Source organism: Lonchura striata, chromosome 15 (assembly GCF_046129695.1).
Source record: "Lonchura striata isolate bLonStr1 chromosome 15, bLonStr1.mat, whole genome shotgun sequence".
Lineage (NCBI taxonomy): Eukaryota > Metazoa > Chordata > Aves > Passeriformes > Estrildidae > Lonchura > Lonchura striata.
The window spans coordinates 15,455,035-15,480,305 of NC_134617.1; the positions used below are offsets into that span (position 1 = coordinate 15,455,035).

General features: G+C 50.8%; 1 protein-coding gene across 2 annotated transcripts; it reads left to right on the plus strand.

Annotated features, from left to right (window-relative positions):
- Positions 1 to 210: 210 nt before the first annotated feature.
- CYSTM1 (cysteine rich transmembrane module containing 1) lies at positions 211 to 23,624 on the plus strand. Of its 2 annotated transcripts, none has more exons than XM_077786710.1 (3): positions 211 to 315; positions 11,425 to 11,666; positions 23,167 to 23,624. In XM_077786710.1, exons 2-3 carry the CDS (start codon positions 11,444 to 11,446, stop codon positions 23,271 to 23,273), a joined length of 330 nt encoding a protein of 109 aa, XP_077642836.1. In that variant the 5' UTR covers positions 211 to 315; positions 11,425 to 11,443; the 3' UTR covers positions 23,274 to 23,624. The 2 variants fall into 2 exon arrangements, with proteins under 2 accessions (XP_077642836.1, XP_077642837.1); XM_077786711.1 differs by having other exon boundaries at positions 215 to 281.
- Positions 23,625 to 25,271: the final 1,647 nt, after the last annotated feature.

Sequence of the window (25,271 nt, forward strand, 5' to 3'; positions counted from 1 at the left end):
GCACGGAGAGGTGCAGGGACAGAGACAAGGGCAGTAACTGGAACAGGGACAACGAGTGGGGCAGGGACAAGAGCAGGACAGGGGAGGGACAGGGACAGAAACAAGAGCAGAAGCTGAGACAGGGACAACGCCAGGGACAGGGGCAGTGACAGGGACAGGCCCGGGGACCGCCCCGGCCACGCCTCCATATTGGCCACGCCCCTTGGGGCGGGCCCAGTGACGTGACGTGTTGGGGGCGTGGCCTGCTCCGTGACGTCACCGTGCCGCGGGGTGCGCAGCAGGTGCGGGCGGCGGCGCGAGACGCGCAGGGCGCAGGTACCGGGGCTCCGTGAGGGGCCGGGGGGCGCGGCTCGGCTCGGCTCGGCTCGGCTCGGCTCGGCTCGGCTCGGCTCGGCTCGGCGCTGCGGCGGGTAGGGGGAGCGGGGCCGCGCAGGACTGATGAGGAGGATGAAGGCTCCCCGGGGCGAAGGGCCGAGCCGTGCCGTCCCTGGGAGCCCGCCCTGGGGGCAGCGCTCCGGGCGGTCGGGGCAGGAGGGGCCCGCTGACCCTGCCCAGCCCGGGGTCCCGCCTGCCCGCGGCGCCGGCCGTGCGGGCTCTGCCCGAAGGGGCGCCCAGCCCCTCCGGGCTGGCAGCGGAGCGGGGCCGCGGCTCCCAGCGCTGCCCGGTCCGCGGGGAGCGCGCCGCTGCCCGGCCGAGGCTGAGCGCGATCCCGGGCGGGTGGGCACGGGTGGCACTGATGCTGAGGCTTACTTCGTGTAGAGCAAGAGGTATGGCAGCACTCGGGGTAAAAATAATAGTGCTGCATCGCGTGTTTTAAAGCCACTGTGGTTGTCCTGGATTTGTGCTGTCTGTTCTATAGCTGAGGACGCCTCATTTGGATAATTAAATGTCATGGTGAAATAGGAGAATGAGGGAAGGAGTGCACTTGTCTCCTGTCTCTGCCGCATGGATGTGCCAGCCCTTCTGACGGCAGTGAGCAGCCCCGCTCTGTCCAGGCTACTGCCAAGACCTGTCCCACTCATCCCAGCTTCGGGTTTAGCTTTATCTGAAAGGGAAAAAAGAGGTGCTTTGTGTGCCTGTACTACGAGACGTGTGTGAACAACCTGACTGTAAATAGGGTAAGTCTGGGTAAGGTAGTGAGTGTGGGTGAGTTATAATGACTGTGCTGAGCAGCTGCCTTCTTGTGCTGTGTAAATACAGTGATAGGATACAAGGTGTGGGAAGTGCTGCTGTGCTAGCAGTGGGGTTTCTCATCAGTTGCTTAAATAATAAGTGACTCTTCCTAGAAGTTTTTGATGATGATAATAATAATATTACTATATCAGGTAGACTGAGGAGGAGGCTGAAAACACTGAGACTTCATAAATTTTTCCAATCGTATTTCAGTGCTTTTTGGGGACAGTCAGGGATTAATGTGCATGTTAGATAATAATCTTCTACTGCGCAGAATAGTGGTTTTACCAAGCACAGGAACTTCTGCAGCACAAAGTCTGCTGCACTCTTCCCCTTATCCACATGTTATAAAGACCATCTTTGTTAAATACTGATTTGTCATTCCCCAAATGGTGTGAGAGCTGTAAGTGATAATCTGCAGAGGCTGGTGGGTGTCCTTGCAGCAGAGGTCGAAGAGGAGACTGTCCTGTAAAGGAGTGGCTCTGACAAGGGTGGGGGCTCTGTGTGTCTGAGCAGACCCTGCGAGGCGGTGCCCTGGTGTCAGTCAGAGCAGAGAGCTCGGCTGTTCTGCTGCCCTGTGCCCCCCAGGTCCATGCTACATTTAAAACTGGGAGTGGTTTGCTGCTCAGAAAACCAGAGGTGTTCAGTGAGTGTAAGCAGAGATGCTCCTGTAGCATTGTCCTGGGATGACAGAGAAGTACCTGGAGGTCTTTGTGTGCCATAAACAGAAGAGCTGCCTGTTCTGGGGTGCTTCTGTGCAAGATCAGATTAATATGTTACCTGATTTTTTTTTCCTACGAGGTCAGGGCAAGTTTGTGTAACTCTGGATGTTCAAGAAACAGGTCTGCATTTCTCCTGTCCCCTCTTTGTGATCGCTCTGTGGCACAGCTGGAAGCTTGTCAGGGTTTCCTGAAAATTTCTCGTGGGAGCTGGAGCCTTGAATGGGCAGATTTACTCATTCTCTGCTGTCAGTATTGATATTTTCTACTCTCTGGGTTGCATATCCTGCCTTTCTCAACTTCCTGCTGCTGACCTCAAACCCCATGGCTCAATGAGTAGAAAATAGCACTGTCATTTCTGGGAAGAGGGGAAGATAGGAAGGAGCACGAGTCATTCAAGCAGACGGTCAGTATTGCCAGGCCTGGCATCCAGCCTGTGAGCCTCTGAGCCTGCTCAGCCCATCGTGGGAGAGGCTGCCTTCCCCAGAATTCCTGGTGAAGTGCTTGGCTTCACACCCCTGCTGAGGGGCAGGTAAATGCTGGGCTACCCTCACAGCTGTATCCTAGGAGCTCTTTCCAGCTGGGACCCCCTTGTGTGGAATTGCCATCACCACCTTGTCCTGGGAGGGAGCAGTGCTGTGCTCCAGTGCTGCCCACAGCTGGTTGGAGTTGCAGGAGCTTTGGGAAATGGACTTCCTTGGAAGCAGCTGGTCTGCTGTATTCCTTGTGCTGAATAAAAACTGCTGTTTCTGTCAGTGAAATATCAGAGAGAGAGATTTCCACGCTAGGATTATAATGTATTCTTGAGGTATTATTTGGTTTTACCAGCTACTGAGGGCAGTCCTCTGATATGTGGAAGTTTTTCAGCCCCTGACAGGGTAAGGCAAAGGCTTCCATGGTTTAGTGACCACTGGGAGAATGTGGGAGCAGCCTGTGACAAGCAGACATTAAAGATGATTTTTGCATAGGCCCTACAGGCAAAGTAAAGCATCATGTTAGAGCCACATGAAAGATGTGGAAAAGCAGAAAAAGTGAGAAAACATTGAGGTGGGTGGAAAAATTTCAGTCTCATTCCATTTTCCAGCTTATCATGGAAATCTCTTTCTGAGTAATGAGATCTCAGCTGTAGAAAATGCATGTATTTCTTTCTGCACACAGCAACACAGCCTGCCTTGGGAGCTGTGTGCTGCTACCACTGTGCTTCTGCCTGAAGTGTTAGAAAATCATCGTGCTCTGGGTGGTATCTCCCACTTAATCCACTAGTGTTTCAGAGCTGGGGAAGTCATCCTGAAAGACTGCTGCTGTTCTATGGCTGGAATGCTGCCAGAACACCATCTGAATAACATACAAATCTGTGCTTACTAATTTTCTTGCCAAACTGTTTGTTTCACGTTCTCTTCTCAGTTAGACCAACAAAGCTGCTTGCTTTAACTGTTATTTGCAGGTTTAGTTTTACCTGGCAATCAGATGTTTTCATTGAGTTTTTTGTTGTTTTGGTATTTGTTGCACCTTAAAACAGTCAGTACACCACTTTAACAGCAAACTATAGTCGTGTATTCCAGGAATTATCTAAGGCAATGCATTATACAAAGACTTGAACAAGAGCAGTGCATGCAAAACCATTCAAAACCTGAAATCAAGATGTTGATGCTTCTCTCTGAAATTATTTATGTAAAGGACTTCACTTTTTGGTGTGTTTTGCCACAGGCACACATGCTGTACATGGGCAGTCTCGCCTGGTGTGTCAGCAACAAGTACCATGGCTGACACCACCTGAGGGGCTGCCAAGTGATGCTTTCCAGCTTTGTAATTGTTAGTTCCTGGTGTTAAAGTATATTTCATCTAAAGATTTTCTAAAACCATTCATCAGATGTCTGAAAAACTGGACAATTTCCTCCCCATAAAGTTGCAGTTCATGTAATAACAGTAGCAGGGTATTTGATATGGATTTTTTTCCCACTAATGTTTTTATTGTAGGAACAATGTCAGCTTCATACTTTCCTTCTGCCATGCAGAACATGTAGGTAGACAGTGGGTGGGCAGTAAGTGATGGGTAGCATCACATCTGAAGAGGTTTGTGTGTTGATAACAATTGATGAGACATTGAAATTTGTCTAAAGAAGGAAAATCCTAGCATGCAATCCTGTGTGGGTGTGAGGGTGCATTGGTAAGAGTTCTGTGGAGATCTATGACTGTGAAGCTTCACAAGGGATGTTGCCTCTGAGGCAAGAATTGTCAGCACAGCAGCCCTTTAGCACTGATCAAATCCTGGTTTCTGAAACCAAAGTCACCTGGAAATGTGCAAATCCATTGTGGTTTTGCCAAGAAGGCAGGGCAGACAATGGGACTGGGGAGCTGGGACAGTTTGTAGAGACACCAGCATCAGCATCAAACATAATTTGCACTTTCTATTTTCACACGTGGGCAGACTTCAGCTCTCTGGAGGGCTTGGAGGACACCAGGAGGAGGGAATACCTGGCTCAGAAAGGTTAAATGCTTGTTCATCCAAACCACTGTTCAGTGCACAGAGCTGCCTGATCCAGTGCTCCAGCCACATGAGCAGCAGCAGTTGTTTTGTGCAGGAGATGTCTGACAGCCACTCAACTAAACATAAAAAAATGCCCCTCTTCCTGAGGACTGTGAATGTCCTGGAGTCCAGGACACCTCCTAAGGAAATGGGCTTGAACAGAGAAGTAGGTTTTAGCTTTTCCTTTTACAGAACAAAACTGGGCTTTCTGCTTTTGCCTAGACCTGCATTTTGGAAATTAAAGTGGTTTCAAACAGCATTTGTCAGAAAAGGTGTGGGCAGCTCTTGTTCCCCCTCACCTATTAGTCTAGGCTGATGGAGCTACCTGGTGAAGTGGGAGGGCAAACCAGGGAGGAAGCTTTTCCTGGAAGCAAACTGAGCAAGAATGGAATCTCTTACAATAGCTTTCACAATCACTAAATGGAGCTGACAAATAAGCTGGTAAGAGGGAAACATGGAGCCAATGCCATTTAAAAGCCACTTGTGCTCTTTTTCATTTGGATACTGTTCATATGAAATGTAATTTAAATGCTAGGCTGGTTGCCAGGAGCTGGATTGTTGATGTTAAATGTACTTTCCATTAGACCTCTGTATTGGAAAACTGCTTCCTGGCGCTGCAGGCACTGGAAGGGGTGGGTTATATCAGGATGCCCCAGTTGTCCTTCTCAGGCTCTGGCCTCTCACCGTGCCCTCCATCTTCATCTCTGCAAGGACCAGCTGAATCAATAGCTTCCATACCCAAAACATGATTCCTCCTGACCACAGCAGCAGGAAGTGCAATGTTTATTCTGCTGTCCTAAAAACAAGCAACTTCTCACCTTTAAATTCCAGAAATCTGCTAATTGCTTTTGGGCTGTTGTGGGGAGTTTTTTCTCTGTGTTCCAGACTGCTAATTTTCTTTGGTTTGTTTGTTTGTTTAATTTAATAATCCCCCATTTGTTTTCATAAGGGTGTTTCTTGCACTGTTCCCTATGCAAGAGAAGGTGTTTCACCCTGTTTCAGCACCCTGGTTAGATTGTTCTCTCACCTCACACGCACAGTTCTGTATTTAATGGATTCACCTGCACTGGAGATTGCATTTGAAGGATCTGACTTGCAGGCAGCTGTCCATAGTGACTGGTGTTTCTTTGCAGGTGGATTAGTAACTGTGAACACCTACTGTATACAAATGCAGATGGTTTTATGTGTGCTCTCCTCAGTTTTGCCAAGGCCACAAGGTGCCAACAGGTTGAAGCAGATTCCTACTGCTCTCCCATCATTTGGGCAATAATTATGGTGGCCATAATTAGTCTGACCTCAAGAGATGTCTGGGAGCGTCAGCCTTGTACGTGGCCTTTTGGAGGGGGGAAAAGGATGAAACTGGGTCATCTTGGCAGGCTCTGAGGGGTCTTTGGGCACCCCTTGTGCTAACAGAAAAGCATTCTTCCAAAATGCTTCCCCTTATTCTCTTCATTCTTGGTTGTTTTCGTGCATCATGTTACCTCCTGACCAGAAGTCCTCCCTGTCCAGGCCCCCAGGCTGGGCCATAGGGCTGCACTTATGGAGTGACCTAGCCAAAAGTCATCTAAATTAGGCTTCCTGACATTTTTTTTCCTAGTTTTAGATGTGGCTATTTGTGGATGGTGAGACTTCCCCAGGTTGAAACCGAGGCTGTTTTCAGAAACTGTGTGTTGTCACTTGGGTGAGCTGTACGTGTGCAGTGACAGGCTCTACAGGAGCTATTCCCACTTGGAAGGATCTCGCAGTTGCAATTACATACAGTGCAACTTGAGCTCTGTTTTTAGCTTGATGGATGGCAAGAGCTGCCCTGGGAGTGGGCTGGGAAAGGGGTGGGAAGGAGGAGACAGCTGGGGCACAGTGCAGAGAGAGTCTGCCTGCTTCCTCCTAGACAAATGTGACGCTAAAAGGCACAGCAATGGCTGGAAAGAAAAATCAAGGAATGTTGCAGGCTCTGTTGAAACACAGTCTTCAGCTCAGAAGAGGTGCCTGAAGAAAGAAAAAGATAATAAATTCATGAGTGTGCTGGAAGAGGAGGATCAGGAGCAATGACTAGTTCTGTAGCAGCTGCCTTGGTTTGCTGGCCTTGTACAAGGCAGTAAGTGTGAAGCAATCAGTTTTTTCAAAGCCTAATGGTGAAATTTGTTTCTCTAAGGATTGGTTGCCGAAGGAGACAAGCTGAATATATATATGCATGTAGTGAATGCAAAGTATTATAGTTCTGTACTTGCACCTTTTGCTAAGCCTTAGCCAGGCTACAGCTGTAGAGGGACTGATATTCTCCCATAGGATGGTGGTTCTTGCCTGTTGGTACCTCTCTGTGTACATGCACATCTGGTGTCATGTGCATTTTCTATACAACACCCTACTTCAGTGACTTTTGAGCAATGGTGCAGCCTTCTGGATAGAGTATGATAAGCAGCTTATTTAAAAATGAAACCCTGCTGTTGGGGTAGGGAAAATAATGTTTACTTAGCAGTGTGGAACAGAGGAGTTTGAATATAACTTAAGGCAACAATGATATACCAGTGAACTTGCACCTTAGCAAAAGAACTGGTGCTGTGGGGAGGAGGAATAGGAATGTGGTTTGCCATTCTCTTCAGATGGATTAGCAATTTCTCTGTTGTTAAGCAGCAACAGACAGGGCAAATGCTTAGTGACAGTCAAGGAAGTCTCTGTTTGCAAGGAAATCTCTTTGTGAAGCTGTCAGGGACCATTGAGCTCTGTAGTGGCTCTTCCTGCCGGATCTCCTGCAGTGCCATGGAAAGCAAAGGGCTTTACTGATGGTTGGCTTCTTTTTTTTGAGCTTTGCCTGTGAGAGGTGCTGACCAGGAAAGCCACAGATACCAGTTCTGATGCAACATCACAGGGGTTGGTCCTGGTTGTAGCTCACACAGAATTACTGGTCGGGGTGAGAACCCACAGCAAAGCTTGGTGATACGTTTGACTAAGAGCTCAGGTATGTCTCTGAAAAGTATCTGCTTCATTATTCAAAGCCCTGCCATGCAAACACATACCCATGTGAGTAAATAGGGCTAGGAAGTGTGTAAAGTCATGTATGAGGTCATGAGGCTGAAGGAAATCTCAGTGCTGTCACATAGCTCAAAAAGGGCAAGTAGGGATGTGTGTACGTGTAGCAATCTGGCAGTGAAACTGGGGGAAAGGAAAGGTTCTTTCCGAGACCTTAGGTTCCACAGCTACCACCTGGGTTTGCTGATTGCTTTGATGAATTCTTCAGGAGTTTCCTCACTCATTACAGACAAATCCCCAGTGGCTGCTGAAAGTGTTCATGCTGGACACTCTCTTTTATCTCTTGCCTAATCTCAGTTATGTTACTTTCCCCTCAGTTGTGGAATATGCTCTTCTTAATCTCCATCTTTTCCTCTGTTCTGTTGTTCTGCTGTCTCTGCCCAGGCATCTGTACAGCTGTCAGTAAGCTGTGGCCAGTTTTCCCCTCAGTACCTCTCCCGTATCAGCAGATGGAATCTCAGTTACTGCCTCCACTCCAAACCTGCCTTCTCTTTAAAAACTGTTTTGACATGGCTAACAGGAGCTGGTAAACAAAGAGCATGAGTTCTTTCTTGTTCCCTATGCTGCCACTTCCCTGTTTGCTCTAGCCACTGGATTTTTAACTCCTGACCATTTTACAGACATTTCTGCAGAGCTGCTGATGGTGCAGGGTTTTTTTTGTTCACCCCCCATGTCTGTAGGTTTTAACCAGACTGTCTTATTGCCTCACTCTTTCAGGGGTTTCTGAGCTTTACCAGGTACACCTGATCCCCACCCATGTCAGCCCTTTCTACAGAGCTGCTTTGTTACCTGTGTGGTTCCACTGGCTCCAGAGGGATTCTGGCATGTTCCTGTGCTGGGTGCTTGCACAGAGGCCAGGCAGGCTCCCTGCTTGGCTTCCAAAGGGAGTGAATAGCCAGTCCTGATGGAGAAATGTGGCCCCCAGTGGTCCCAGCACGAGTCCCCATGGTAGGGGAGCAGTGGAATGGCTGAGTTGGTTATTTGCTGACTGAATTTGAGTTCACAGCCAGCTGAAGAATCACAGCATCTGTTAAACCTTGCTTCAGCACTAAAATACCACTTATACTGAATGTAGATAAATTAATTTATGCATCTGAAGGGACAGAAGGGAAGACTGACCTTTGCTGGAAAGGGTGGGCTGAGTTGATCATCCTCTTGGGCACAAGGATTTTGAAAGACTGAAGAGATCCATGTGCATCTGCTGGAGCTGTACAGTGTTCATCGAAGCAAGCTAAGCCCAGGGAGTTCTTAAGGTTTATGAGCAAAACATAGTCTGTTGTTTGCTGCCTTTGAATACCGTGTGTGTGTGTATATAAAAACACGAGTATTTGTACCTAGGGTGTGAAATTACACCCTTGAACAGAGAAGGGGGACATGGAGGGAGAGGTTGTCCCCTGGCCAAGGAGAGGCTGGAGCTCTTTGATCTGGAACAGGGCATTCCCACATGCCACCTCTCTGGTTTGGTGCATCCCTAAATTCAGGAGGGTGCCCTCCTGCAGTCACCCTGATGGGGCAGGAGGCAGTTTTCCACAAGGCAGGCAGCAGAGGATCCCCCTGTGCCAGGAGCAGGCATGGCAGCTGTACAGTGGGTCAGGGAGGCTGAGCAAAGCAGGGTTGGCTGGGCCATGTCTGGGCACCACATGGTTACTCTGCAACATGCAGTGGTCTCTGGGTACACACACGCACTCACTCTGGCCTTGTTCTTCCCTGGAAACTTGTTTTTGGATGTTATTTTGGGACGATTTTCTGGGTTAGATGAGCATTAGTGGCCTGGTATGTCCCAGTTTGCTAATTGATTGCATTGAAGTGAGTTGTAGGGATTGCTGCCTGCCTTTCCCTGCCTCCCCAAGGAAGAATTTCCTTGCTGGAGACTTGGTAGGGGCATTGCATTGCAGTGCAGTGGTTAAAGAGTCTTGAGTTAAGTTTATATGTGCTTGTCAGTTTTAAAGTGAGCAGTTAAGTGGTCTGGCTGGCCTAGCAGTGGGGGAAAAAAAATCCAATCAGTAAGTAAAATTCCTGTAATCCCTGGCATTTGGTTAAGCAGTTAAAACTCTTGACAAAGCCATTAAAACACACTGTCTGCAGGGTATAGCACTGCCTTAGAAGTTAGCTGGGACAACTTCTTTTTGAGGGGAAGAGAAGGGACAGACACTGATCTCTTCACTCTGTGACAGGACCCAAGGGAATGGCTGGAGCTGTGTCAGGGCAGGGTTAGGCTGGATATCAGGAAAAGGTTCTTCCCCCAGAAGGTAAAGAGAGCACTGAACAGGGAATGGTCACAGCCCCAAGGCTGCCAGAGCTGCAGGAGCTCTTGGACAATGCTGTCAGGCACAGGCTGGGATTGTTGGGGTGTCTGTGCAGAGCCAGGGGTTGAACTGGATGGTCCTTGTCCAACTCAGCATGTTTGTGATGCTGTGAATGTGCCTGGCACGCCAAGAGCAGCGCTAGGATGAATTCAGGTGAGTGGCAGCTGCAGCCTGTGAGCCTCAAGGGCTTCTCGGTGTCCTCCAGGGCGGGCCGGCAGCCGTGTCCCCTTGGAGCAGCCCCGGATCGCGGGCACTGGGATCGGCCGGGCTGTGCGCGGTGCCCCTTGGCACCGTCGTGCTGGCGACCTCCGGGCAGGAGCAACGTGTAAACAAGCGGGAGCCTTGGGATCCTTCCTCGGGGAGGGACAGCGGGCGCTCCCAGGCGATCAGACAGCAGGCTGTAAACAAGCAGCTCCTTCCAGGCTGCCGGGGACTGCGGCAGCTGAGCACAGCCCCCGCGGCCGGCCCGCCTGCCCGCTGCATCGGGCCGAGGTGAAACCCTCCGGCTGCGGCAGCCCGAGCTCGCTGGACGTGCCCGTGAGTCTGCTGCCCGGCCCCGAGAGTGGGAGCGCGGGGCTGAGCACGCAGCCCAGCCCGGCTTCGTGCCCATCCCAAAGCAACGCCATCCAACGGGGATCCTGGCCCTGCTGGCCAGCCTCTCCCACTGCCAGCCAGCAGCAGCAAGCCTGGCCGAGGCAAATTATGCTCCTGGTATTTGTCCCTGTGGCATGTGGGAGGAGGTGTGTAGCAAAGGGGAACTGGTGATCTGTCTGCACCCTGTAATACGGGAAGGAAATAGCAGGGTACAGCTGCTTCAGGCAGGAAGGTTCCTGAATTTGTAGGATATTAACATACACTTCTGCTTCTCAGACAGGGAGAAGCTTCAGGAGCCTGATGTAAGAAATGGTTTGCTTAGTCATGCTGCTTAGAGGTTCATTAAAATTGCAGTATTGTGATAGTCTTGTCTTCTGATGGCTGTGCCATGAGTAATACATGACATGGGTTTTATGAGCATCAACTCTCCAAGGTGTTTTTAATGTTGCTTTTTGAATGAGGCTGAGCCCAAGGCCCTAATTTTTTGTGGGTGCTTAATGATTCGGTTTTGTATGGCTGGAAAACTACACAACGTGCTGGGGTACAGTGTTATCAGGAAATTATTCACATACAGCCTTGCTCCACAGTGGTCTGGAGGCTTTAACAATTAGCAGAACTGAAATGGACATTTGAGTTCACTCCTTCTCCTGTCAAAGCTATCAAATATGCCTGGAACAGGCAGCACTTTTCCATCGTTTTCCTTTCAGATATTGACAGAAACATGAAGTAATCACTTCTGAATTGCTCTTAAAAGCGTTTTAATCGTGAGTGGAAGCAGAAGTTTTTGCTTTGCGGCTGCAAGACAGGTCTTACGGTGAATAGCTGATGCAGGACTGGAAAGCAGCATGTTACTCCTGCTCAGCTAAAGCTGTGTCACTTAGAAAAATCACTTCAACTCCTTCCATGCCCCTGCCCTGTGATAGGGTTAAAATTAAATTTGCTGCTTGACTAGGTATTTTGAAGTCTGTTCCTCACACAGCATAGGGCCTTTGGAGAGCAGTCTGACATGGAACTCGTATGGTCACGGATGAGCAGACAAAAGCAAACCAGTTGTCCTGTTTGTTTCCTTCCTTTGCAGGGCAGATTCTGCATCCCACATGAGCTACGATAATCCTCCACCGTACCCCGGCCCGGGCCCGACTGCCCCGTACCCCCCCTATGCACAGCAGCCAGGGGGCCCCCCCGGCCCCTACCCCGGCTATCCCCCCGGGCCCTACCAGCCAGGCCAGCCAGGCTACCAAGGATATCCCCAGTATGGATGGCAGAACGCACCTCCACCACCGCCAGGACCGGTGTACGCAGATGGGCCGAAAAACACAGGTATGGTGGCAGCTGCAGCACCGTGTCAGGGCACTGGTTTGCCTCACGTGAGTACACACTGACCTTGAAATGAAATGTTCACCAGCACCTGGCCCTCATGACCTTGGAAAAGGCAGAGACTTGTTTGAAGTGGCCATTTTGTTTACAGCTTGTTTTCATGCTTTATTTTGCTGTAGTGTCTCTCACACTTCTCTCTCTGGTTGTTGGAGAATACTGCTGAACATCCTTAGTGCAGATTCCTCAAGGGAATCCTTATGCTGAGGTTGTTGCACAGGCTTTAGATTTGCCACAACTTTCATTCCACCTGTCTCTTGGTTGATGAGTTTCAGCCAAAGGCTGCACAGTTAAAGCTCATAATATTCAAATGTACAATTCTCAAATAATGGGCCTCGGTTTTTTGAAGCCCATCAGTATCTGTCCAAGTGATCTACTCATTCCTGGGCATTTTATTTTTTTCTGAAGTTATTATCATTCTGTGGAAAAACCCAGATTTCTGGGGAAGGGAGGAAGGATTGCATGCCTTCCCTCTGGCAGCTGGCTGATCCATCTGTGTGCCACATCCCCACGGAATGGCACATTGGTATGCCCTGGCACCCACACCTCTCCTGGGGCTTGCTGCAGGCTCAGATTGACAGAGCAGAGGCAGAGAAGATGATTAAAGGACCACAGCTTCTCCTTTCTATGAGGGGAAGCTGAGAGAGGTAGGACTGTTTAGTGGGTTTGAACAGTCTGGTGTGGGTCTATCAGGAGAGCCTAAATTTTAGCAGTGAACAATTGGTGTGAGTGAATAAGAACCTGAATTGATGGCAAATCATGAGTTCAACTTCCTCTGTAACAGAGTGAGAGCCCTGCCTTTGAGGAGGAGGCAGCAGCGTGGTGATGCTTCCCACCACTTCCACCACATGGACTCAAAGTGTAATCAGGGGTTTCCCTGGGGTTTTGGGGTGGCTAAGAGATGTTTCTTAATGCTAGGCAGGGGACAACTCCTTGTATCCCATGTTGAGCATCTTTGGTTGATGCCACTTTTGCCTTTTTGCTATAGCCACACAAAGGGATGTGCTGGCAGAGGCTGAGGGGAGATAGGGGCTGTGGCTTTGAACAGTCTGGTTTTGAGACAGTTCTGCTGCCTTGGAAACTTGAAGGATCTCATATCGAACAGGATCAGGGAACTGATGACACTGAGTGTCCTCTGCTCACAAACGTGGAGCAGCACAAAGAAATTGGAGGGGACAAGCAGTGACGTGTTTGAGTATCTTTCACCGAGAGCCCAGGCTTGTTCTGCAGGAGGTTTGATTTTGTTAAGCCTAAGCTAACACAACTTCAGCTCTGCAGAAGCAGCACTCTAACCCATAAATCAAAAACCTTTGGTAAGTCTTGTCCTTGAACTGCTTTCTTGCAGCTACAGGTGGTCTCTGAACCCACCCTGGGAGCCTCTAATTTGTTCTGCTTTTGCAGAAGTAGATGTAAAAAAGTGATAGAATTACAGAATGGTTTGAGTTGGAAGGACTTAAAGATCAGCCTGTTCCAACCCCCTGCCATGGGCAGGAACACCTCCCACTATCCCAATTTGCTCCAAGCCCCATCCTGTCTGGCCTTGAACAATCCAGAGATGGGACAGCCCACAGCTTCTCTGGGCACCCTGTGCCAGGGCCTGCCCTCCCTCACAGGGAAGAATTTCTTCCCAATATTCATCTAACCAAGTCCTTCCCAGGGCTGCTTTCCATCCATTCTCCACCCAGCCTGTGTCTGTGCTTGGGATTGCCCCCACCCAGGTACAGGAGCTTCTGTTTGGCCCAGCTGAACTTCATGAGGCTCACATGCCCCCACCTCTTCAGCCTGTCCAGGTCCCTCTGGATGGGACATATTTATTTTAAGCATGTTTATTAATATCTGCAAAGTGAAGTCAGGGCTATAACTTTGCATTTGTCTGCAAAAGCTTTCTTTTTCTTCATTCTCCTTCTGTTAAACACCATCCACCCCGCCCCTTGCTCCTTTTTTTGCCAGTCAAAGTGGAACTTGATCTTTGTCCTCTTGCACTGTAAAGGAGCTTTCAAAGGGGCTTTGTTTAAGAGCTCCAGGAGTGTCTAGTTTAGAGTGGATGTCTCTAAAAAAGCTAATTTTTTTCTAAATCTGTTACACTAGTGCTATGTATCTGTTGGTGTGGCTGAACTGCTAATATAAAAAATTTACATTTAAATTTAATCAAGACACTGCAGTCAGCCTAGCTGGTCTAGTGTGACTTCATGTGGCATGTCAGTTCCTGTGGTGTTTCCAAACAATTATCTGGGAAGAGCTACTGTGTGGATGCTTTCCTTTCAGAGTGGATGTTTTGCTCTCCTATGTGACTTTGCTTAACCTAATGAATTAAGCTACTCCAGGTAGTACCTTAGTATTTCTGAGCAAATGTGTCCACAGTGAAAGCTAGGAAATTTGCTATATTTTAAATTCTGTGCTTTACATTATTTTACTGTGTGGGCAGACTGCAAAGCGGGCTCTTATGTTGTAGATCAAAGCCAATGTGCTAATGCTAATGTGTGGAAGTAATTATGTATCATATTTTGGTCTTGAGTGGATCACACAGATTGAAATAATTACTGTTGAGCTCTCAGAATCTGATGGTAAAGTAGCATTTTATGGTGATGGTGTTGTTTCATCTTAATTTGTAGCCTGTCAGGAGTAGCAATAGACATAGCCTGTCCACCTGGCCCTTGGAGAAGTAAAAAAACCTCATATGCCTCACGCTCTGTATTAAAGCTGCATCTGAGATGTAACAGGGAAGCAGCTTAACCTGAGTGCTGCTAAGGGTAGGGAAGAGAAAGTTCTTGCTCTTCAGTGAGCAGTGACTCTGCAACAAATAGGTGAGAAAGGGATGTCACCACCTTTTCAGTATGCCATTGGGCAGGGGGACAACTAAAGGCTTGTTGGAGAATTCTGCAGAAGCTGCAGTCCAGAACAGCTCTGAACAAGGAGGTCGTGTGTGTTCCCCTCTGGACTGTCTGTGCAGAATTAGCCAACCACGAGGATGTCTGGGGTGCAGAAATCAGCTTGTGGTTATGTGTTACAACAGTGGTAGAGGCCATATGACTGCCGTGTGGCCACCCCCACAGGGCACTGTGGGAGAGGGGGACTGCAGCTGATCCCAGAGTTCCATGTCCCCTTCTCCCAGGGGGGATGGAGTACAAGCTTGCACACCCCAGCCACCTCAGGGTGTGAAAGTCCTCAAAGCAAATGTTTTTTCTCCACATAAAGGAGCAGCAAGCTGGCAGAGCCACTGGTGACTGGCTGAGGTGGCACAGAAGCCCTCATGGGTTTGTTTTTTTGGATGGATGCTTTTAGGCTTCACCAAGTTACTGATATCAAAGTCTCCAAAGAAACCCAAGGTCTCACATCTTGCTAGGACTGGCAGCTGACTTGGCTGTTGTTCATTAGAAATAAACAACTTGCCCTTTGCCTTTAGAGATGATGATGTGTATGCTGAGCCTGAGGGACATTATTCTTAATGGAGTCTGATTCAGCTTCCTAGCTCTGGGAACTGACGTGCTGATCCCTGTCTGCAGTTTCCTGCTGCAGAGGCTGAGGGCTGACTCCGTGTCTGTCCACACAAAGTCCATGTGGGTGAAAAATGAGAGTTCCAGGAACAGGGCAGATGTGCCACACAGTGCTTAGTGTGGGTAGAAGGAACCTGCCTGCCCCAGGACAAAGCTGGGAAACACACAGCTTTAGCAATGTGGTTCCTGTGTGCAGCATTGTGCAGGTAGCAAGTTCTTCTTTACAGCAGGGGCTTGCTTAAGAGAAAAAAAATACCTCATTCCCCCATAAGGTATGAGACAATATCTCATTTCCCCACCAGTATTTTCATTATTTGTTATCAGCTGGTGTAAGGAAACCACAGTAACTGCTGACTGGTCAGGTGGTACTTTCTTGTCTATGTAAATTAGAGGTGAAATGTAACACAGCTGATAAAGGTATACTTTAAAAAGAAGTAGAATGAGCCAAAGTACAAGGTGACATGCTAATTCTAAAAGCAGAAGCTGATGCTAGCAATGTGAGCAGTTTTATTTCTATCCCCCTCCCCACTGATACATGCCAATGTAATGGATGAGGCTATGCCATGCTGTGCCAGAGGGAACCAGGCTCTGTCAGCAGGCACTGAAGGCAAACAGAGCTCAGGATTGCGTCTGAGCCGTTGTACACACAGGGTGGAAATCTTATTCTGGAAGTTGATTACTTGTAGCAAAGCCGGCTGCGATAAGAGTAATAGTCACAGTGATGCTGTCTGCCTCCTAATGTTTGTCCAGCTGCAGGATAAACAGGTCACCAGGATAGAGGCACTGCCTGCTGCTGCAGGGCTGGGTGGGCTTTCTTCTTTATCTGTCGCTGTGGGGAAAGGAAGGGACTGGAATCATTCTGGTGAGCCTCTCCAGTGCCTTTCAGTGGTTACCCCCTTGCTTCCCAAACCGTGTAGAGCTGAGCCTTCCCCAGCAGGAGTTAATTTGGAGGGACAGGCTTTCTCTCTGTTGACCCTTTTTCTAAGTAGTCTGTCAGAGTATTTAGTTTAACTGTTCCTGTACCTTCAGGACCTGCAACTCCAGATGCTGGAGTCCTGCCAAAAAAAAAATTAAATCTTACTTGGCAGTTGTCCTCTTATCTGCTTCTTATTCTTTAGTGTGCTTTGAAACCCAGCATTCTCTCCTCCAGGACTGCTGTATCATCCCTCCCTCTGTTCCTGACTGCACAAACAGCAGGTGCTGTTGGCTGGCAAATAGTCCTGGGGCTGCTGTCTAAGCTCACCTTCACTGCTTCTCACCCCCAAGGAGATAGTAATCTGATAAAAAAAACTGATGCAAAGAAAATTATTCCCAATTCAGGTCCAGTATCTGAAATCATGCTTCAGACTGGTCTCAGGAGGGCAAGGCTGGCTCCAGTGTGGGCTGATTGAAATGAGGCTGCTGTTCCAGTCCTTGTCAGCTGGCACCAGGCTGGGTGAGGAGCAAATCGTGCACAGCCTTTTCCCAGCCCTGCACAGACTGTGGGACTTGGCCCTGTGGGGCTGCACAAGGAGGATCTCACTGGGGTAGTTCTCTTTTGCTTTAAACTGGGTTTTGTCCCTCCTCCTGTTAGTCACCCAGAAGTCAACTGCAAGACCCTTGTGAGATGAAGTTTGTGCTCTGTAAATCCCTCCAAGCCAGGTCTTGTTTAACTCTAGGACTGATGATGATTTTCAGTGGAAGCACTGACACAGGCTGAGGATTGTGCTGTTCTTAGCCCTACAGCTGACTAGGTTAAAAACATCTTGCCTTAACAGGAAACTAAGATTTTACTAATTTAAAAAATGTCAGAGGAAGTTCTCAAAATCTGTAGTTTTGGAGATGTCTCTCATCTGTTGTAGTCTAGAAGCAGGCTGGAGGGTCTGAAGCCCTCAATTATTGTACATTTTAGTTGAGGGAGAGTTTATTTCTCGTATGACATGACTCCTGTGCACTTTCTAACCTGTGTGCTGGGTTTTTTGTGCTTTGGAGAGCTGGCTGATGCCTGCTGACATCTGTCGAGACCCGAGTACTCTACAGAAGGTGTGCTGACTCCTGTAAGGAATGCTTGTGCTTTTTAGAGAGGTTGAACCCTTCCCAGGCACATTGATACACCATAAATGTGACTAGTATCACTTCCATTATCTCCAAGATCTCTTAATCTCATCCCTGTGTGTTCAGGTGAGGAATATCTTTTCCAGCCCTGAGCTCAGCTGCAGGAAAATCTTCTGCCTGGTTCCTGCTGAGTCCTAAGCCGTGCCTGGCTCCCAGGCTGTGTGTGAGAGGGGAACAGCTTTGCCCAGTGCAGCGTTGGCTCTGGAAAATGCTCACTTGGCTCGCCTGCCCAGTGATTTCCCTGAAATGTGTGGCCTGCTCAGCTTCCTGAAAGCTGAAACAGCTCTCTGGGGTGAGCACGAGAGCTGCTCGGAGTTACGGGAACAGAAAGGCAGGAATTTTCCAAACCTGCTGTACCAGGCATGTGGCCGTGGAAGAGGGCAGGTCTGATACCTGGTCAGAGTAGTTGTGGATCAGTTGTTTCTGCTTGAGCCCAGGCTGAAGTCTGGGCTGGATCAGCAGTGACTGACTGGTGGCAGAGGGGATTTGCAGGTGGAAGTGTCTGTACTCTGAGGTATTTTCATTCCATGACACTTGCTTTCTGCTCAGGTGGCTCTGGCAGTAGCCATTTGTGTTTGGAGCTGGGCGTTGTGAATTTTTTTCTGAGCATTTTGCAGCTTTGGAAGTGGGTTGTTGAATTTCCATCTGGCTCTGGTGTCTGTTTCAGGTATTTCCTGAAATCTGAGTGTGGTCTCGGTAGAGACTGTGCACACAGTGAAAACCTCTGGGCAGGAAGGAGTTGGGGGGCTGGGAAATAACAGGCCTGAAGCTGTTAGGCATGAGCAAATACCCTCAGAGAGGAGAAAGAACAATTAAATGCCTTCCTTGCCAAGGGAGTTAGATCTCATCTGTGCCCAGGCAGTGCCCTGGAGGCCTCATGCAGAGAACAGCCTTGGTGGCAGCTCATATGAAAGTTTAGTCCCTGTTCCCCAGTCTTGCAATCTCTTCTTCTGCACTTGCTGCCTGTGAGGGGTTTATTTCAGAAGTGGATGTCTGGGAGGTCATGGCTGGGTGATCCTTCCTCCTGCAGCTCAGAGTCTGCAGACCAGAGTGTGCACCTCCAAGAGGGGCTCAGGGACATTTCATTTCCTGTTGCTGTCACTTCTGCATCCCTTGGATGTACTTGTGCTGACTTTCCCTTCTCTGGCCTCCATCCTGAACAGAAAAGCTTTCCAAGGACCTGGGTAAGAATGGTTTGAAGGTAAAAGCAGATGCACAGGCTGACCTGACTTAGCAATCTGCTGCAGACAGCACAAAATCATTCTAAGTGGTGGTGAGCAAGATTTCTTGCTTGCTGAAGAAAAGAAAACAAAGCTCTTGGTGCAGAAATGGACTGTGATAAAACCCACTTAAATGACAAGTGGGAAGAGGCTTATGAGTCCCTTCTCTGCTGTGCACCCCCTCCCAGATGAGACTCTAGAATTAAGTAATACTCCTGCTCTGACCAGCTGTTCCCATGGCAAGCAGCCATTCTGATGCCACAGGAAGGATTTTGGGGCTGCAGAAGCAGTGATTGGTAAATTACCCACTGCTGCTTCTCCTCATGTGCCCCAGGCCTTGCCTCGTAGCCAGGAGTGCAGGTGAGGGGTCTGTGGTGGCACACAGCTGGGCCAAAGGAGAGTGAACGTCAGGACACTGGGATTTGAGCCCTCCCAGAGGGTGGTGGGTGCTGGGCTGTGCCCTCCACCTCCTGCTGCCCAAGCACTGAGCCTGCCTCTGTGCCTGGATGTCATTCCTGTCATACCTGGGATACCCAGGCAGGGGCCTGGCCCTGTGATTGCACCAGCACTCCTGGGAGAGCTTGTGGAGCTCAGGGGCTCTCAGGCACCATCACAACCCCCGTGTAGGTGAGGTGGTACCTTGGCAGTGGTGTCTGTGTCTGGATCCTGGCAGAGGATGGACTCATTCTGGCATCAAAGCCCTTGTACTGCAATCCTTGTAGACCCTGTAAAGCACTGCAGTCAGGGACATTGCAGTCTTAAGATCATTATTTTAGTTTATGCCAAACTGGGTGAAAAGTACAGCTCATTCCTTTCCTTCATGGAGCTAATGATTAACGTATTAATTAGGTGTGAGAAGAAACAAAATGTATATGCTCAAGATAAAGTAGACTGTACATGAAATAAGAAGGTATTATAGTATTTGTTTTAAAAACAAAGTGGGAGTTATTTGAACAGGTTTGTGCAGGCCACTGCTGTGTGATTACAGGGAGTGATACCATTTTCAGGGTAGGCATGATTCATTGTGCTTTACACTCTTTAAGGCTGATTAGGAGGTGGGAGGGTCTCTTAGTTTATACCTTCTCCCATCCTGTGTTAGGAAAAGCAATGAATCCATCAAAAATGGAGCCTACAACTGAGTGCTGTCTAGTGCCTCCAAGAGAAATCACCCTTGTTTCTCTTCTCTTTGGGACCATCAGGTTTCTGTTTGTAGTGACAAGGACCCTCTGTGCTTTAGGAGGTGGTTGGAGTGCCCAACCTTGGCCAAAAGAGAGGCACAAAGCAGCTGATGAGGTCCCCAGTAAGGCTCACCATAGAAAACTGGATGGCTTTAGCTTGAAGGCACTCAGACACTGAAGAGTCTCACAAAAGCCACAATTCTCTTCATTGGGGGATTTTAGATTGGGTTTGGATATGGTGTTTGGGGGGGAGGGTGACACTGTGTTTGTACAGCACTACTGCATGGACTGGGGGGAGTGGGTGAAGCTGCTACCATGTGCTCCTGATGTCCTCAGGTACTTGTGTCACTCTGTTAGTGCCCAGAAGCCAATGGTCAGGTGTCCAAAATGAGCAGATTGGTGTAGGGTGTCTCCAGGTAGGTGAGAGGCTGGGCTGGAAGCAGTTCATCCAGCCTGTCTTTGAGCTGGTTTTCAGCTTGCATGCTTTGGTAGCTGTAACTGGACAGCTGACCTCCCTTTGGCTGTCCTGCTCTTCTCGTGTCCTCTGCAAGCCCCACGCCCAGAGCAGAAAAGCTGTTTAATGCTGTATGTCTGTGGTTAAAATCTCTCTGGCAATTTGTGTGGTGACAGCAACAAAGCTGCAACTCCTGAAGCATTGATGTGGCTTCAAAGAAAGCTTCACAAACTGTGAGGAGGGGTGGCTGTCCCTCTTCAGAGCCTTGCCCAGATGCTCTCCAAGTGTGAAAGCTCCAGTGTTGATGGTGTGCACACTCAAGAGTGGCAGAGCTGCCCTCAAGACTTGCTCTCCTAGGAGAGCTCTGCAGTGGAAGGGAGCAGCCTCTCAAATGTGTATTTCAGGTGTTGTCTTTGGGGCATTCATTGGACTTGGAAGGTGAGTGGGTTTGTTGAGGTACCACAGCTGTCTGCCATGGGGGAAAACCACAGCTTCTTTTCAGAGGATTTCTAAAGAAAGGTGCTTTTACCACAATGTGCTGCTGGTTTAAATGGCTTCCAACTTTTAGCAGAAGAAAGGACACATGAGTGCTGTTTCACTGTTTCTAACAGAAAGGCTCACCCCAAACCCAGGGTGAGTCCTGGAAAGGCCTTGACATGGCTGCTGCCCCAGCTGTTAGTGGGCAGCTGTGCGTGTCCTTTGTCCAGCCCCTTCCAGCACAAGCCATGGCAGCAGTGCCAGGGGCTGGCTGACAGGGACAGGGGTGATGCCCATGGACACTGTGACCCCTTGTGCAGAGGGCAGCGTCCAACACGAGCCAGCTGAGAGCCATGGGGAGAGCGCCCAGCTCCCTGTGCACAGGCCCAAGCTTGGGAAAGCCTTTTCCTGCAATATTTCAGCAAGTGTTTCATAACAGCACTTTGTACGTGCCTTGAACATGCTTTGTCGGCTGTCCCTGACACTTGGCTGTAGCTTAAAACTTCTAATGGATTAATCATAAATAATTCAGGCAGACACTTCTCACAGTCTTGGACAGCTGATTCTAACTGGGACAGTTAAAATCACTCCTCCTGCAGTGTGGATCTGGACGTCTCTGGGGCCCTCAGTTTTGGGTATGGCAATGCTCTGGCAGCAGCAATCCAGCTCCCCATGGCTCAGAGGTGGGACAGCTTGAACCTGACAGCTGGTGGGAAGCCAGGGCTGTGTCAGGGCTCCAGCACAGGGATGTCACAGTCTTACACAGGACTCTTGGAGCATTTGATGTGTGTTTTGCCTCCACTTGGTTGTAACAGGACCTTCTTAGAGCAAACAAACACACCAAAGAGCTGCTTGTTTAGAGCTCCTGGATCCACAAGGTAAATAAAGCCCAGACCAAGCCCCTGGGTCACCTCTCCATGGAAAACAGGCAGGGGACAAGCTGCTGACACGCTGCTGTGTAAGGTCAGGGCTCCAAGCCTTCATGTTGTCTTTGCAAGTCTTCCAGGCGTAGCTTTGAGTGCAGGGAGGAGAGAGAGGCCTGACCAAAGTCCTGCCTGCCATGTGACGTATTCCCCTTGGGATAGGATGGGATGGGTCTGTGGTCCACCCTTTCAGGGGGATGAAAGAGGCAGCCAGGCTCACAAGTCACAGACCTTGTTCTGCACTCCTTGTGGCCCTGGGCACAGCCCTGCCCTGGGGACAGGAGGCTGTGCAGCCTCCCCCTGGCAGCAGCACAGGGAGCCGGGTTTCCACCAGGTCCTGCTCTGCTCCTGCTGGGAGGTGCCAGCCAGGGCTCTGCAGGGGTGGGCAGGGACAGCAGCTCCTGAGGGAGGAGAGTGCGTGGCACCTCTCCTGCTCCAGCACAGCTTGTGGCAGCACTGGCACCTCCTCCCGGGGCTGAAGGGAGAGACATTCCATCCTGACTTCCTTGAGCAAGGCCTGCAGGCGCTGTGGCTGAATGGTGAGAGGGAAGGGGGACAGCAGTGCTGTGCTGGTGCAGGGGCTCCCCTGGAGCTGGGCTGTGCCTGGGCTGAGGATACCTCTTCTCCTTTATTCCTTTGATGAGAGGGAATCTGCCTGAGGCTCCGGCACAGGCTGTCCCCAAGCACAGACATTTGAGGGGTACTGGATTCCCCCTCTCTGCCTCACTTGGTGTCAGGTTTGTAGCATCATGTGAGCTGGAGCACATCATCCTCTGCCCATGCTCTGCAGAGCTGAAGTAGTGACTGGGGAGGGGTTTCCTGGGCTCAAAGCAAGCTCGTGGGAGAGCCAGGCCGGTGCCATGAGCTGTGTCCTGCCCAGGCTTCTGCCTGCCTGGCTTGGACTCCTGTGTGAGGGCACGTTTCCCACACAGACCACAGCCATCAGAGCCAAGGAAGCTGTCAGGAAGGACAGTCACTTGCCTGCCCTCAGACTGATGCAGTTCCAGGTGTGGCAGCCTGGGCTCAGGGAGCAGGAACCAAAGATAAACTGTTCCCCTGTCCTAATGGGCCTCAGGAGCTGGCACAGAGACTGAGCAGCACGCTGGCCTCAAGTAGGAGACCCTGCCTGGAGAGCTCCACCCGAAGCTGGGGCTCCCCTGTGTGCTCAAGCAGTGTGCAGTGAATCCCAGCAGAGGGCCAGGAGCCCTGCCAGAGATGCTTTCTGTCTGTGAGGTGATACCTGGAGCATTTGGGCACCTGCCCCTTGGCCAGTGGGGTGTCACTGCACTGCCACCTCCTAGCCCGTGCCTCGGGTGCTGAGCTGACAGAGCTGGGAGTCCCCTCATGTGCAGGAGGGACACAGAGCTGGAACAAGGACTGATCCCCGTCAGGACGAGTCCCTGCCCCGTCATCCCAGGGAAGGAGGCAGTTCTGTGTGTAGCTGGAGCAGTGCTGGGGAGCAGCTCCTCCTTCAAGGGGGCTGAGCAGTGCCAGTCTGGGCGGACAGGCTGCAGAGCTGCCCTGGGGCCGGGCCACCCCTGGTTCTTGTCCCAGCCCGTGCCGTGGCTGCGCTGCTCGGTGCCTCACAGCCGCTCTCTGCCCGCAGTGTACGTCGTGGAGGAGCGGCGGAGGGACGACACGGGCGAGAGCGCCTGCCTGACGGCGTGCTGGACCGCGCTCTGCTGCTGCTGCCTCTGGGACATGCTGACCTGACGCCGCCGCCGCCCCGCCGCTCACCGAGCGCTCTGCAGGCTCCCCACTCCTGTCCCGACTTCTTTCTGTTACTGTAATCAACGCTCTGCTTTGCACAGCCAAGAGTTCCCGTCTGTCCGTCCTAGCGCCTTGTCGGGGTGGGGGGTGCACTCCTTTATTTTAGTAAAGGAAAAAAAAAAATCCCTTTTTAACATTTCTAAGACTTCTGTTGTAACTTTGAAGAATGTGCTAATGGTGTATTTCAGCCAAGGGCATTCTGATGAAATGTATATTTACCAGTTGAGATTTTCCTAGCCCTAGAGACGAAGACGTACGCAATAATTAAAGCCAACAGTTGATTTTTCTTCACTAGGTCCCGGCTGTTTCAGTGAATCTGTCTGCAGGGTGGGCATCCCCTCTGGTGCTGTCTTTGGTCTCCTTGGGGCACTGACTCTTTAGGTGGGAGTTCTTGGGCACCTCCAAGCCCCTCACTGCACACAGGGCAGCACAGTTGGGTTTTTATCCTTATGTTTTTCCCTTCTGGAACCAAGGCCCTCTCCAGCAGCTCCTGGGACAGCAGAGCTGGGAGAAGCACAGGCTGGGCTGCTGCATGTGCCCCAGCAGCTCCTGGTTCCAAGCTGTGATCCATCATCCCACACTGTAGAGCAGAGGCTTGCAGGAGGTAAATTAATGGGTGAGAAGAGAAAAGCCATGGATTAATCTAGTGCTGAGGATTTAGAGCTGAAGCTGTTCCATGGCACGCCTGGCCAGAAAAGGAATACAAAGCTTTTGTTTGCAGAAAAGTGGGGAAAGCCTGCTGCTGGTGCCATGGGGGTGTGTCCCACCCTGCTGCTCCCCCAGCCTTGGAGCAAAACCCGCCTGGTGTCCTGACACACACACCAGCTCTGCCTGGCACTGCCTGGAGAGCCCCCAGGGACCTCGCCCTGCTTGCCAAGGACATTGCACTCGCTGTCCCTTGGTCGTGCAGCCTGGGGGCTCGGTGCAGCTCACTCTGGGCCCAGCAGCGCAGTCTGGGGCAGGCTGGTGTGTTTGGGGCTGATGAGAGTCGCTTGCACTTCCCTGTCCCCAGGAGCCTTCCGGGGGCTGCCCCTCTGCAGCCGTGAGCTCCGTCTGGGGCCTGGTTCCCAGAGGTCCCTGCCCTGGGAATGAGCGCTGCCACCTTCCCCGTCACCTCCGTGGCAGCTGTCAGCAATCGGGAGTCCCTGGCTCACCCTCCGTGGTGGGGGGAAGGTGGGGCGGCGAAGGGCCAGCCCAGAGTGAGAGAGCGCCCGTGCGCCTGAGTGACAGCGGGGCGGCAACGGCGCCGGGAAACTCCGGGATACCGGGAGCCTCTGGAAGCGCCGGGAGAGCGGCGGGGCCGGGCCCCTGCGCTGCCCACGGCGGCCACACGGCGGCGATGTCGGACCGCGCAGCGCCGGGACAGCGGGAACGGAGCGGGAGTGAGGGAACGGAGCGGGAATGAGGGAATGGAGCGGGAATGAGGGAACGGAGCGGGAATGGAGCGGGAACGAGGGAACGGAGCGGGAATGAGGGAATGGAGCGGGAATGAGGGAACGGAGCGGGAATGACAGAACGGAGCGGGAGTGAGGGAATGGAGCGGGAACGAGGGAATGGAGCGGGAATGAGAGAACGGAACGGGACAGCGGGAACGGAGCGGGAATGAGGGAACGGAGCGGGAACGAGGGAACGGAGCGGGAATGAGGGAATGGAGCGGGAATGAGGGAACGGAGCGGGAATGAGGGAATGGAGCGGGAATGAGGGAATGGAGCGGGAACGAGGGAATGGAGCGGGAATGAGGGAACGGAGCGGGAACGAGGGAACGGAGCGGGAATGAGGGAACGGAGCGGGAACGAGGGAACGGAGCGGGAATGAGGGAATGGAGCGGGAATGAGGGAATGGAGCGGGAACGGAGCGGGAGGGAGGGAACGGAGCGGGAATGAGGGAACGGGAGCGGGAATGAGGGAATGGAGCGGGACAGTGGGAACGGAGCGGGAATGA